Source organism: Sapajus apella, unplaced genomic scaffold, assembly GCF_009761245.1.
Source record: "Sapajus apella isolate SASKATOON/1434 unplaced genomic scaffold, GSC_monkey_1.0 scaffold13, whole genome shotgun sequence".
Taxonomy (NCBI): domain Eukaryota; kingdom Metazoa; phylum Chordata; class Mammalia; order Primates; family Cebidae; genus Sapajus; species Sapajus apella.
The window spans coordinates 7792678-7806355 of NW_022436953.1; the positions used below are offsets into that span (position 1 = coordinate 7792678).

The 13678-nt window shown below is 41.0% G+C and overlaps 1 protein-coding gene and 1 long non-coding RNA gene across 6 annotated transcripts in view; one reads left to right on the plus strand and one right to left on the minus strand.

The window, feature by feature from the left end:
• The window catches only part of CFAP43 (cilia and flagella associated protein 43), a 97534-nt gene extending 91838 nt beyond the window's left edge, over positions 1 to 5696 (minus strand). For all 5 annotated transcript variants that reach the window (XR_004269956.1, XR_004269957.1, XM_032281536.1 and 2 more), the window contains exons 1-2: positions 5506 to 5696; positions 3910 to 4163 (exon numbers count right to left, since the gene is read on the minus strand). Coding sequence is in view for 3 of the 5 variants with exons in the window: in XM_032281536.1 (XP_032137427.1) it covers positions 3910 to 4163; positions 5506 to 5570 (319 nt within the window). In the remaining 2 variants the exon portion in view is untranslated. The remainder of the gene's footprint in view (positions 1 to 3909; positions 4164 to 5505) is intronic.
• The window catches only part of LOC116553900, a 20512-nt gene that overhangs the window by 3995 nt on the left and 2839 nt on the right, over positions 1 to 13678 (plus strand). The window contains exon 2 of the long non-coding RNA XR_004269958.1: positions 2417 to 2421. This is a non-coding gene — a long non-coding RNA (uncharacterized LOC116553900). The remainder of the gene's footprint in view (positions 1 to 2416; positions 2422 to 13678) is intronic.

A 13678-nucleotide genomic window follows, 5' to 3' on the forward strand; every position in this document is an offset into this window, starting at 1 on the left:
CAATGGAAGATGACCCATTTTAGATATTCTTTAAATCTTAAAAAAATTGGTGTTTGAAGAAAATGCAAAAAAAAAAAAGAGAAAAAAATATATCCTCTATAATCCTACCACCGAACTTGGTAAATTTCTTTCTAGTATTTTCTTCTGTGTTTACTTGAAAAAAATACATATATATTTTCTTTAAATGTAACTCTGCTTTTTATAGCTATACTAGCCATAGATTAAATATTACATATGAGGCTGAGTGCGGTGGCTCATGCCTGTAATCCCAGCACTTTGGGAGGCCGAGGTGGGTGGATCACCTGAGGTCAGAAGTTTGAGAGCAGCCTGGCCAACATGGCGAAATCCCACCTCTACTAAAAATACAAAAATTAGCTGGGCGTGGTTACACACGCCTGTAATCCCAGCTACTCAGCAGGCAGAGGCAGGAGAATTGCTTGAGCCTAGGAGGCAGAGGTTGCAGTGAGCCGAGATCGCGCCACTGCACTCCAGCCTGGGTGACAGAGCAAGACTCTGTCTAAAAAAAAAAAAAATTAGCCAGGCGTGGTGATAGGCACCTGTAATCCCAGCTACTCGGGAGGCTGAGGCCAGTCCCTTGCACCTGGGAGGTGGAAGGTGTAGTGAGCTGAGATTGTGCCACTGCACTCCAGCCTGAGAGATAGAGACTCCGTCTCAAAAAAAAAAATTATGATAATCCACTTTTAAATGGAATTACATCATACATAGTGTTCCCTCCTATTTTTATTTACATTACATTGAGCATTTATCATTATCTTAACACCTCTTTAAAAATGTTTACATAATACCCCTTTATAGTATGTTTTAATTTTTTTAACTATATCCATAATACTGGAGATCTAGGTTGCTCCAGTCTTTTGCTATTATGATAGTGCTTTTTAAACTCCTTTGCATGTAAATCTTTGACCATATTTCTAACGATTTCCTAAAAATTGAATTCTTCTTGAAGTGAGTATACTAGGTCAAATTGAGTAAATATTTACTTCACAGGAAGACACTATCAACTTATAGTCCCACCTTCAGCAGATAGAAGTGCTACCAATTTCACTGCACTCTACCTAGCAATTATGATCTTAAAAGAAATTGTGACCTTGATTGGCAAAAAAATAGTATCTTGGTTTAAATCACACTTTTTAAAAACAAATGTTGAGATAGATTTGATGTCTTTGGTCATCTGTAGTTTAGTGATTTGTCTGGGTTAATTTCTTTTCCATTGTTCTGTTTGTCTTGTTTTTATTATTTCATTAATGCTCAGAAGATATTTGATCATATTTGTTCCAAATATTTTCTTCAGTTTATTATTTCCCTTTTAATTTTTCATGGTGTTTTTAATGTTAATCAGTTTTAAATATATATGCAATCAAATGTGTCTGTCTTTTCTAAGTTTTTGTTTCGTATGAAAAGTTCTACCCCTTCCTGTAATCACTCCTCTATTCTATCATATTTTCTACTATTTTCAAATGGATTTATTTCTATTATTTATACTGAACGCTTATTTTCATCTGATATAGATCATGAGTATCTAACTTGATACTTTTGTTCAAATATTCAGTTTTCTTAACACCACTGTTGAATAATCCACATTTTTTCTTCTTTTTCTTCTTCCTTCTTCCTCCCTCCTGTTCTTCCTCCTCCTCCTCTTCCTCCTTTTTGGCGGGGCGTCTTTCATCATTTACTCAGCTCTTAAACACTTTAGATTCTGTCCCAAGTTTTCAACTCTCCCACCAATCTGGTGATCCCGGCACCAGTGCCATACTCCTAATTACTATGGCGCCATAGTATTAAAATGACCCTCTGCCTTGCCATCATTCTCTTTCAAATTATTCTCATTCTCTGTTTTATTTTCCCAGATGAATTTTCGAATCATTTGAGTACTCCTTGCTGTCTAAAACATATGATAAACCTACAGGATAAATTACTTTCTGTGACAAATCTCAGAAATATATTTATAATTATCAGGCTTTCCATCCAGGCATATATTTCTGTATATTTAAATATTTTAAATCAATGATTTTTGTAGTTTTCTTCACCTAGGTCACTCACACTTATTTTTCTGAATTATTTCTAAGTATGTATATCTTCAAACTGCATGCATATTTACCTCAACACCAGCATCTTACTGAGCATTCTTTTGTTAGTAGATTATTCCGTCATCCATCATCTCCTTTCTCATAGCTATTTTTTTTTTCAGTTTTATATTTTGTTGCCATTGGCTAGAACTTCCAGATTGATATTAAATAATAGTGATAATAACAGGTCTGATGACTTATTTCTAATATTACTGTGAATTCCTTTAGGGCTTCATTATTCAGTATGACTCTTAGCTAATGGTTTGAACTAACTTTCAATTGGCTCAAACAGAACTACAGCCAAATAACCAAGCTGAGGAAACTTAAAGAAAAAGTTATAGTCCACCTAGATAGTCCCCAACTTGTGAATGGGTTATCTTTTTTTGTTGTTTTTTATTTTGTTTTTTGAGACGGAGTCTTGCTCTATCACCAGGCTGGAGTGCAGTGGTGCAATCTTGGCTCACTGCAACCTGTGCTTCCTGGGTTCAAGTGATTCTCCTGTCTCAGCCTCCTGAGTAGCTGGGACTACAGGCATGCACCACTATGCTCAGCTAATTTTTGTATTTTTAGTAGAGATGGGGTTTCACCATGTTGGCCAGGATGGTCTTTATCTCTTGATCTGCCCGCCTCGGCCTCCCAAAGTGTTGGGATTACAGGCATGAGCCACTGTGCCCAGCCGGGTTATGTCTTAAAAGTTGTCTTAATCTGTTGAGAACGCAAATTTCCCCACAAACAAAGTATTGTAAATTATACTGAAGTTCCCTGACTTCACCCAAACACTTAATTGACCCTTAAGACTACAGAGCTAAGTCTAGCCTCAAGCATGAGCTTTCTGCCCATGGGGTGATAAATGAGGGAATCATTAGGTAGAGGCTCCAGCAGAGGTGCAGTAGCTCAGTGTGGGTCAGCTGTATCTAAGAATGCGTCAGTAGGTCAGGCACAGTGGCTCACACCTGTAATCCCAGCACTTTGGGAGGCGGAGGTGGGTGGATCACTTGAGGCCAGGAGTTCCAGACCAGCCTGGCCAACATGATAAAACCCCATCATTCTCTACCAAAAATATTAAAAAAATAGCCGAGCATGGTGGTGCATGCCTGTAATCCCAGCTAATTGGGAGGCTGAGTCAGGAGAAGCACTTGAACTCAGGAGGCAGAGGCTGCAGTGGGCCAGGATCACGCCACTGCACTCCAGACTGGGTGATGGAGCCAAACTCTGTTTCAATAAAATAAAATGTAGTAATTCAAATGGTAGGCAACATTGATTGGGCACTTGGCATACATACATATACAGTATATTATATAATTGCATCTATCATCATTACTGCAGCCTTCACATTAGACACTATCTTTGCCGCTATTTCATGGATGAGGAAATTGAGGCTCAGACACTCATCTTTAGAAATTACACTAACATCAATTCACCAGGATTTTCAACACATATTAGGAAAAAAAAAAAATCATTGTTCTGAAAAAGGTAATAGAGTCTTCTAGCCCAGTGCTTCTCATAGTTTAATGTGCATATGAATCACCTGGGGAATTTTGTTAAAATGCAGATTCTGATTGAATAGATCTGGCTTTGGGAGCCAAGTTTCTGCATTTATAACAAGCTTCCCAGGTAGCACCAATGTTGCTAGTAAACAGACCACACTTTGAACAGCAAGTTTCTAGCCAACTTAATTAAATCCTCAGTGATCAGCTTGATTCCTTCTTTAAAAATATATATTAAAAAAAAAAAAACCTTTCAACCTTTACTTATAATAATTAGATTTGGTCAAATCTTAAAATCCTTCAATTACAGGCCGAGGAAGGGTTCTCCAGAATACCTTTCAATTTGGTCCTTCTGGTCAATCCAGGAAAGCTGTATATGTAGATGAGGGGTTTTAGCTTCCGGTCAGAAAAAGCCACAACTTCATAGGGGATGTTAGTTGCCACGACGCCCACAATTCCATTACTACACTGGAGTACAGTCTTTTTCTTTGTTTCAATGTTAATAAATATTACAAAATTCCCACAAGGGTAGCAAATGGTGTTGTCGTTGACAAAATGAACATTCTGCTTAGGGAATCCTTGCACCCATCTTTGGGAAAAGACATGTCAACATCAATATAATACATTTCAAATATTTTTTTTTTAAACAAAGCAAAGGGTCATCAAAATCTTTGAAACATTGCTATTTTCATAACTTTTCTGCCCCCAAACAATTTCTAAGATAAAAGAACACATATGCTGGCTGTGAGATCCGTTTAAGTCAATGAACTATAGAAATTTAAATGTAGACCTAAAGTTCCATAGGTCTCCCAGGCCTTCTTCAGATAACTTTTTCAGCAAACAAAACTCTGACCAAACCTGAGAAAGTCTCAGAAGGACTTCTGAGGTCTTGTACACTTGGAAGACAAAACGTGAAAGTAACAGAGAAAAGAGCTTGATCTCGTTCCCACACCAGATCTACTCAATGAGAATTATAAAAGAATAGCCATTCTTTTATCATTAGATTTTTTAAATAAACTTAAAAAACAACTTTGATAGGACAGCCTGCTTTGTGTGTAAGCCGAGTAGGAAAATTGCTTATTTACACAGATGAAGAGTATGTGGCCATATTTCAGATCTAAAAATAGAGATGAATGTAGAAAATAAAAGGAATGAAGTCGACGTCAATGAAACGATAGCACACAAAAGGAACCCTTAGGTAAGGAGTGTGTGCTAGGTGTATGCTAGAAGGAAGGAGAGATGAAGGAGATTCTATTTTTATTTAAATATTAAAGATTTGCTTGAAGGCGGTAGAAAAGGCAAGTGAAGGACACTGGTTTGGTGAGAAACCTCGAGACATTAGAGTGCCCAGGACTAGCAGGGGGTGCTGTATAGAGTCGGGGTGGGGGCTGGAAGTGGGGGGGAACACGCTAGAATGCAGGAAAAAAAAATACCACCCATATTCGCGCAGTGCTTGATGCTTTTCAAAGGCCACTATAAATGCAAATACATCCAAAGCTAGTGGATGGGAGTTAGAAGGGATTCAAGATCCAAACTTTGGGGAAAATCACCAAACAGCAAGGACGGGATCGGGGCTGTCCCCGGGTGGAGGGGGAGGGGGATGTGATCAGGGGACCCGGATCACTGGCGGGAATCCTGAGCCAGTGAAGGGTGCAGGGGGCGTTGCTGGGTAAGCGAGCGAGGGTCAGGGTCGCAGAATAAGGAGTGGGAAAGACAACTGGGGGACGGGGTCACGGAACAAGGGGATGAGAGCGCACGGAGGAGGTCACACGGGGAGGGAGGCTGCGGGAAGGCACTGGGGGGCGGAGAGGAAGGGGGCGAAGCTGCGTGGAGAGCCGCCCTAAGGAACGCGAAGGAGAGAAGGGAGGAAGGGACGTCGGGCAGGAGGTTCCGCGAGACCGAGATCGGTCGCGGGGTCGTTGAGGCCGCACCTCACGGATAGGGACGAGCCGCCGGCGGAGTGGGGGCCTTCGTCGCGCTCCCGGCCTTGCGCCATGGGCCCAGTTTTCCTCAGGCGGGAGCGGGCAGCGCACGCAACACCCTGAGGCGGGTCGGTGACGGTTCCTCAGCCGCCTGGCTGTGGGCCGCAACGCTGCCGCTGTGTACACCAGTATCCCGGAGACCGTAAGCCCCGCGACCATTGGCTCTGCCCTTTGGCCTTCTCCCTCCAGGGCCGAGCAGATTGGTGGAACGGTCGCCGCTCTCGACCAATGGGTGAGCGGCAAGCCAAGAGAGAGGCGGGCCCTTCCGAGTGTGGGCTGGAACGGCCCAGGTCCGGGCCAATAATTGCAAGTAAGGTTCATGCCTGCAATCTCCGTGCTTTCAGAGGCCAGCGGGGAAGGATCGCTTGAGGCTGGGAGTTGAAGACCAGCCTGGACAATATAGTGAGACCTTTCCCCCTCCCTGCATCTCTACAAAAATTTTAAAAATCAGCTGGGCATGGCGGCACGTGCCTGTAGTCCCAGCTACTTGGGAGACTGAGGTGGGAGGATCGCTAGAATCAAGCGTTCCAGGCTGCAGTGAGCTGGGTTGCCGCTGCAGCACTCCAGCCTGGGTGACAGAGAGAGACCTGTCTCTAAATAAATAATAATTTTTAAAAAATACATTTCTAAACAGACATTCATTTTGAGTGCTGACTGCGCCAAATATTGTTGCAATGTCTTCACATCTCCCATCAGCCCCATTTACAGATAAGTGAGGAAGAGAAGCACATAATTTGTCCAAGGCTACAAAGCTGAATGGGACTTTATTTATGTTATTTTATTTATTTACTTTTGAGACAGGGTCTCACTCTGTCGCCCAGGCTGGAGTGCAGTGACTGGATCTCAGCTCACTGCAACCTCCACCCCCAGGGTTCAAGTGATTCTCCTGCCTCAGCCTCCCAAGTAGCTGGGATTACAGGCGTGCGCCACTATGCCCAGCTAATTTTTTGTACACACCCAGCTAATTTTTTTGTACTTTAGTAAAGATGAGGTTTCACCATGTTGACCAGGCTGGTCTCAAATTCCTGACCTCAAGTGATCCGTCCGCCTTGGCCTCCCAGAGTGCTGGGATTACAGGCGTGAGCTACCAGGCCCAGCCGGGTGGCACTATTTTTACCGGTGGAAGGTCTTTGCCCTAAGTGGGACTTAAATGCAGGTCTCGCCCAATTTACAGCTCCAAGCCCTTAATTGCTACATAACACTTAATTACTACATAATAACTGCTTCCTCAGGGAAGCAGACTGCTCTGGAAGTAACCCGATTGAATGATCAGCAGCTTGTCAGTGCTTCTTCTCTCCCAAACCTTCCCTCAGATTCCGTCCCTTACCTTACCCTTCACCTTCCTTTCCCTCCAGTTCTCTTCTCTTCTCCACCTTCCCCTTCCCTTCTTTTGGTCTCTCCTTCCTGTTTTCCCTTCCTCTCTCCATTTCTTTCACAAATATTTACAGAGCATCCCCCATGCATTCATACATATGCTTAGTCAGTCACTTGGAAAAAAAGAAAAACATAAAATTTATTCCTTCTTGAAACTTAGAAACTGCTGGGATCCAGAGAGTAGGACTAGATGTGCATATTGTCTCAGATGGTCTGTGTTAAGTCGTGAAAGGAGTAGTGAAAGGGATTTTATGAAAGAAATGTTGTATAGTTCACAGATTGATAGGCCTCCTAAATGCTTCATAAAATGCCACTGTGATTCTTACTGTACAACTTGTCTGCTTAAGGGTGAGGCCTGTGGACATGTGGAGTTAGCCATGCCCCTAGCTATGCTGGAGAGTCAGTCCTCATCTGCAGTGTTGCCTGGTGTGTCCTAGGCTAGGCTCCACACCTAGTACACAATTAAAATCTCTTACCAGCTGGGCATGATGGCTCACACCTGTAATCCCAGCACTTTGGGAGGCCGAGACAGGAGGATCATGAGGTCAGGAGATTGAGACCATCCTGGCTAACACGGTGAAACGCTGTCTCTACTAAAAATACAAAACTTAGCCAGGCATGGTGGCACATGCCTGTCGTCCCAGCTACTTAGAAGGCTGAGGCAGGAGAATTGCTTGAACCCGGGAGGTGGAGGTTGCAGTGAGCCAAGATCACGCCACTGCACTCTAGCCTGGGTGGCAGAGTGAGACTCCAGCTCACCAAAAACAAACAAACAAAAAAAATCTTACCAAGGTTTTCACCAAAAATAAAAGTTGCTAAGAGTTAACATTATAACATGTAATTAAAACTACTAAAGAAACAATTTTACATGCAAGGTATATAAAGAAAGTAAAATGTGTTTTTGGTGAAAGATTATAAGAAGTCATGGGAATGTGGATTTTTTTCTACCTACAATTAAGTGTTAATGGATTGTTTTAAGTAAAAAAAAAAAATCTAAAGGTTTCACAAGTCGTGGAAGGTTTATAAAAATTAATTGTAAGAGATTCCATGTGTGAACATATTGGCTAAAGTTAAAGGGGTATTATTCAGTTTTTCCATAAATTAAACATCGTGATAAAAGTACAGGTTTTTCTTAGAGTACTGATCTGCTTTTTCACACACACATACACACAAACACACACACACAAAATGTAAAGGGTTATACAAGGTTTATAAGACTCTTACCTTATGGTTAAACAATAAAATTGGGTAAATATGTCTATAAGGTTTTATTAAAAATTGGGTTTAACATTAATAGTACACTAATGTAAAGGTAAAATTTGGCTTATTTGGTATAAAAATCTTACAGGAAGCATTACCAAATGTGAAATGGTGTTTTGCTCTCTCTGGACTATACTTGCTTAAATGTAATTTGTTCCAAAGTGATGGGAAACTCCTTTAATTCTAATATGACTTAGCATATGTTATTCTTTTTTTTTTTTTTTAGGAGCCCTATAGGCTAGAAAGCATATGTTATTAACAATTATAATTGTTATGTAAAATTTTGTGTGTCACAGAAGTTTTTTGAGACAAAGTCTTGCTCTGTTACCCAGGCTAGAGTGCAGTGGTGCAATCTAGGCTCACTGCAACCTCCACCTCCTGGGTTTAAGGTATTCTCCTGCCTCAGCCTCCTGAGTAGCTGGGACTACAAGTGCATGCCACCACACCCGGCTAATTTTTTGTATTTTTAGTAGAGATAGCATTTCACTGTGTTAGCCAGGATGGTCTCGATCTCCTGACCTCATGATCCAGCCTCCTCAGCCTCCCAAAGTTCTGGGATTACAGGTATGAGCCACTGTGCCTGGCCAATTGTGGCTTTAATAGTGGCTGTCCTAAAACTTTTTATCATCCACAATTGTTTTCTTGTTCTAATCCTCTTTAGAAGGTGGTTTATAATCAACTGTAGCACTCTAGCAGGTATTCCTAAATGCAGGTTTACCTTTGGAAGTGGTAACATCAGAATAGAGGAAACAACTTTCAGAACTCTCATGAAAAGTTGGAATGTTCATGAATATCAGAGTCAAGGAAACTTTGTTTTTGAGCTATTTACAGCTTTTAGCAATTGAGTAAAATATAGTCGAGTGAACAAAATTTAGAGCTTATTTGTTTCTCGCTACCTGACTTTTCCAAAATTTGAAAACTATTTGTGAGTATTCTTAATTTATGGTAATATAGTTATTTGCATAAGTATAATAAGAATCTGCTTTCTTTTGTAACAGGACATTATTTAGAAATTACTTGTTTTACCAAGGCTTTAACTGCAATGGTATGCTTTCTTTTAAGGAATCAAACTTGACTTATAAAGCCAATAAAAGCTTCTTGGAGAACTGGCCTCAGATCTTGTCTGCAACAGTCCCTGTACAGGATCTCCAACCTGTGGTCAGTAAAGAATGTCACTTTCTGACAGATCCAGAAGTCCCAAGTTATCCTGGGACCCCAAGAGGTCAGGAATTTGCTAAATTCATAGGTATTTGAGGGTAAAAACCCGTGGCCAACCATGGCTTTATAAAGTCTTATCTAAGATTTCTTCTATGGAGCAGAATTCCATTAAAGCCAATTTAAAAAGAGCATGTGTGAAAAATAATTATTCTTGCTGTGCTTTATACAAATAATCAGGCCAAGTATAATAAAGGAAATCAATCTTACCATGATTTGTCTTTAGTAAAAATGGGAAACTGGAGAGAGAAATATTATGTTTCAAGAACTATGGTACAGGCCGGGCGCAGTGGCTCACGCCTGTAATCCCAGCACTTTGGGAGGCCGAGGCGGGTGGATCACGAGGTCAAGAGATCGAGACCATCCTGGTCAACATGGTGAAACCCCGTCTCTACTAAAAACTACAAAAAATTAGCTGGGCATGGTGGTGCGTGCCTGTAATCCCAGCTACTCAGGAGGCTGAGGCAGGAGAATTGCCTGAACCCAGGAGGCGGAGGTTGCAGTGAGCCGAGATCGCGCCATTGCACTCCAGCCTGGGTAACAAGAGCGAAACTCTGTCTCAAAAAAAAAAAAAAAAAAAAGAACTATGGTACACTCGTTATTAAATTCTAGTCTCATTAGTCGTTTTTAAGTTTGTTTCTGCAATTTAGGCTAATCCTGCTTAGTCCTGTGAACCAACCAATGATCTCTGACTGCTGCTCAGAAGAAACAAGAGGAGGGATGGGCAATGTAATAATCTGGATCAGTATTCTAATTCTGTGCACATTATATTCAGTACAACCCCACATCAGTTTAATTCCAACAGCTGCCCAGTTCATGAAAAGCTTTCTAATTTAGTTTACTTGGAATAACTTTACTTATTTTACTTTACTCTTATGGAATATATTGCTGTTATACTCTTTGTGTAGGAATACAGGACAAGCTTACTAAATGTTTTCTTAAACACTTATTAATCTTCCAGATATCACCTTTTGTCAAAACTCAAGAGTTATGAATGGACCTTACCATATTGATGCTTTCTGACTGACCTCCTTTCTACCCTGAATGCAAGGGACCTTCATAGTTAGGCAGGGATATCATTGCCCCTATTCAGCCTAAAGAAGTTATAGAAGATGGATCTTTATCCCTCCGCAACTCTTAGGAATAAGAGTTCTCTTATAAAAGGAATGGGGGAAATATCAGAGGTGTGTGAAGCAGAGCAACTCCATCTTAAATAGGAGTTGAGCAAAATGAGGCTGAAACTTACTGGGCTACATTTCCAGATGGTTAAGGCACTCTAAGTCACAGGATGAGACAGGAGGTTAGCACAAAATATAGGTCATAAAGACTTTGCTGATGAAACAGTTTACAGTAAAGGAGCTGGCTAAATCCCACCAAAACCAAAATAGTGATGTGACCTCTGGTCGTCCTCACTGCTACACTCTCACCAGCTCCATGACAGTTTACAAATGCCATGGCAATGTCAACAAGTTACCCTACATGGTCTAAAAAGGGGAGGCATGAATAATCTACCCCTTGTTTAGCATATCATCAAGAAATAACCATAAAAATGGGCAACCAGAAGCCCTCAGGGCTGCTCTGTCTATAGAGTAGCCATTCTTTTATTCCTTGACTTCTTAATAAACGTGTTTTCACTTTGCACTGCAGACTCAGCCTAAATTCTCTCTTGCAATAGATCCAAGAATCCTCTCTAGAGGTCTGGATCGGGACCACTTTCCTGTAACAACGTCACTACACAAATAGAATTATAGATTGAAATAAGAAGAAAAGAAACATGATATTATGAAAGCTTATGTTGGGATCCTCACCCAGTGACAAAGATTATCTGCTTGGCCAAACTTTAATCAGCCTCCTGAGCCTTTCCCTAGGCTTGTCTGTGCCCTTCCTTGTAAAATCCAGTTTTAGCAAAGAACACTGCTTGCTAAGTCAGTCCATCAGTCTCCTCAATGTCTGACATTAAGGCAGGGCCACAGATTGGATGAACTGAGAAGGGTAGTATGATTGGCACAGAGGGAGATAAGAAGAAAATACTTAAGATGAGGCTGGTGAAGGATGCAATGGCCAGGTGAAGGACAAGTTGAAAGCTCTGGCCTTTATCCTAAGAGGCATGAAAAGACTGTAGGAGCTTTTAATGCCAACCCTAGAGCAGAATGTGAGGAGGCCATCCTGCCCTGCTCCCAAAGTAAGTGGCTGGCAGAGGAGGAAAGGCAGGAAGGAAATACAGACTTTGGGAAAGAGATGCTGGCCTGGAATCCACTGTGACTCTGGGAAGCTGAACTTCCCCAGTGTTACAGCAAAAGAGGAACTGAAGGAATTAAATGGAAAGGCAGTCTCATGTCTATCTTACTTTTGAAATCTTGGTGTTATGGTTTAGAAGAAAAGGGAGGTCTCTAGCTGAGTTTCTGGGGATACCAGAATGTCCTGATATGCAGGAGATTCCCTGACCCCTACACCGTGCCAGGTTACAGAAGGATGAGTGGCTTTTCTTTTTTAGTCTGGAAGGGGAAATATGGATCATCCCAGAGAATGGACTGGGAAGGATAAGTCAGGAATATCAGTTCCAGTTCTCAAACTGAAAGATTTATGGGTATTAGAAACAAAATCTAAGACCCCACAAGTTTTTTTCTACAGTGACCCAAGGAACAGTCCGGAGTTTCCTAAAGTAATAACCAGTGTGTTCTACCATTTTTAGGAAGGGCCCAACTCCCCTAAACTGGCCCTGCCTCTCCCAATCTTCTCTTCCCTGACAAATCTCCTCTTCACCGACAGCCTAGTCCTGGACAGAATAGGCCTAATCCTCAGTGTGAGGTTTTATACCTTTGTAGAACTCAGCTTGTCTTAAAAGCTAAAAGAGCAGTGGTTAAGTTCACTGAGCAAGCCCTAAAACCAAAACCGGCCCACAACCAGCCACTTGTTCTGAGGCTTATTTCCCACTAAGGGATCATTTCTGTCCTGGCTTCTGTAGAGTTCCAGCCAAATTCCAAGATAATCTGAAAGATGAACTTTCACTAAGTTTTTCAGCCATTAATTACGTTTTCTATGACCATTTAAACATGGGAAAAGATCATACGGCATACTAGAACTTATTAAGTAGATGAGTAAATGATTTCCTGTTTATTAGCTAATTATTTGCTTTTTGTGAAATGCAGCTTATGAGAAAAGTCAAAAAAAGAAGTTGGCATTGTTTCTCTGTGTAAAAAGAAATGTAAATAATAAACGTTTTTAAAGTAAAGGAATAACTTGTTATAATAGAGAGTATCTAGTTATACTATGGCAATTAACCCCTTTTATAGCAGTGGTGACCACAATTTACTAAGCTGCTATTATGTGTTTGGAGCTTCCTAGAGTCTGAATCCTCCCACCAACCATGCTACATAGGAACCCGGGGCTTAGAGAGATGAGTGAGACTCAAGATTACACATTTTGTTAGTGGCAGAATTGGATTCAATCATGGGTTCACCTGTCCCCAAAGTCTATGCATTTCTTTTTCTTTTTTTTGTAGAGATGGGGTCTTGCTATGTTACCCAGGCTGGTCTTCAACTCCTGGCCTCAAGTGATAGTTCCACCCTCGCCTCCCAAAGTGATGGGATTACAAGTGTGAGCCAATTCATCTGGCCTAAAGTCTATGTAATCTGCACAGGTTTCCTCTCTGCTCTGCCACCACATCCATGCATGTCTGTATAATAATAGCGAACTCATATTAAGCTGTTCCTCTGTGCCTGGCATCGTACATCCTTATAAAACATGTATTATTTAATCCCTATTGTAGAGACAGGAAAATTGAGTCTCAGAAAGTTAAGATTTTTTGCCCAACATCTCACAAGTTTCAAATGGACTTGAACCCAAGTAGTAAATTGTCTTAAAAGAAGTCTTCTTTCCAGCAGGCTTGTAAATTTCAAAGTAAATTGGACGTTTAGTTTAAATTTTTCATTTTTCTGGGAAAACAGAGAAAAAATAGGAAATCCTTCATAATTTCCAAAAGTTTTAGGATAAATAATATGGGAAGAGGCTACATTGCTATGGAGATCCTGGGCCACTTGGTGAAAATGGCTGAATGTTACTATTTTGTGCATTTAATCTACAAATCCAGATTTTACTTTCAAGCTTCAAATATTTTGGAGATATCTGTGGAGTACCGCTTTATGACTAAATTTTGTGACCCGAGATGCTTATCTTACTCTTGCTGCTGACATAACTACACTAGGTTAAATACAGAAAGGGTTTGTAGGTCAACATTCAAGAAAATAATACCCTGAACATGTGATTTTAAATA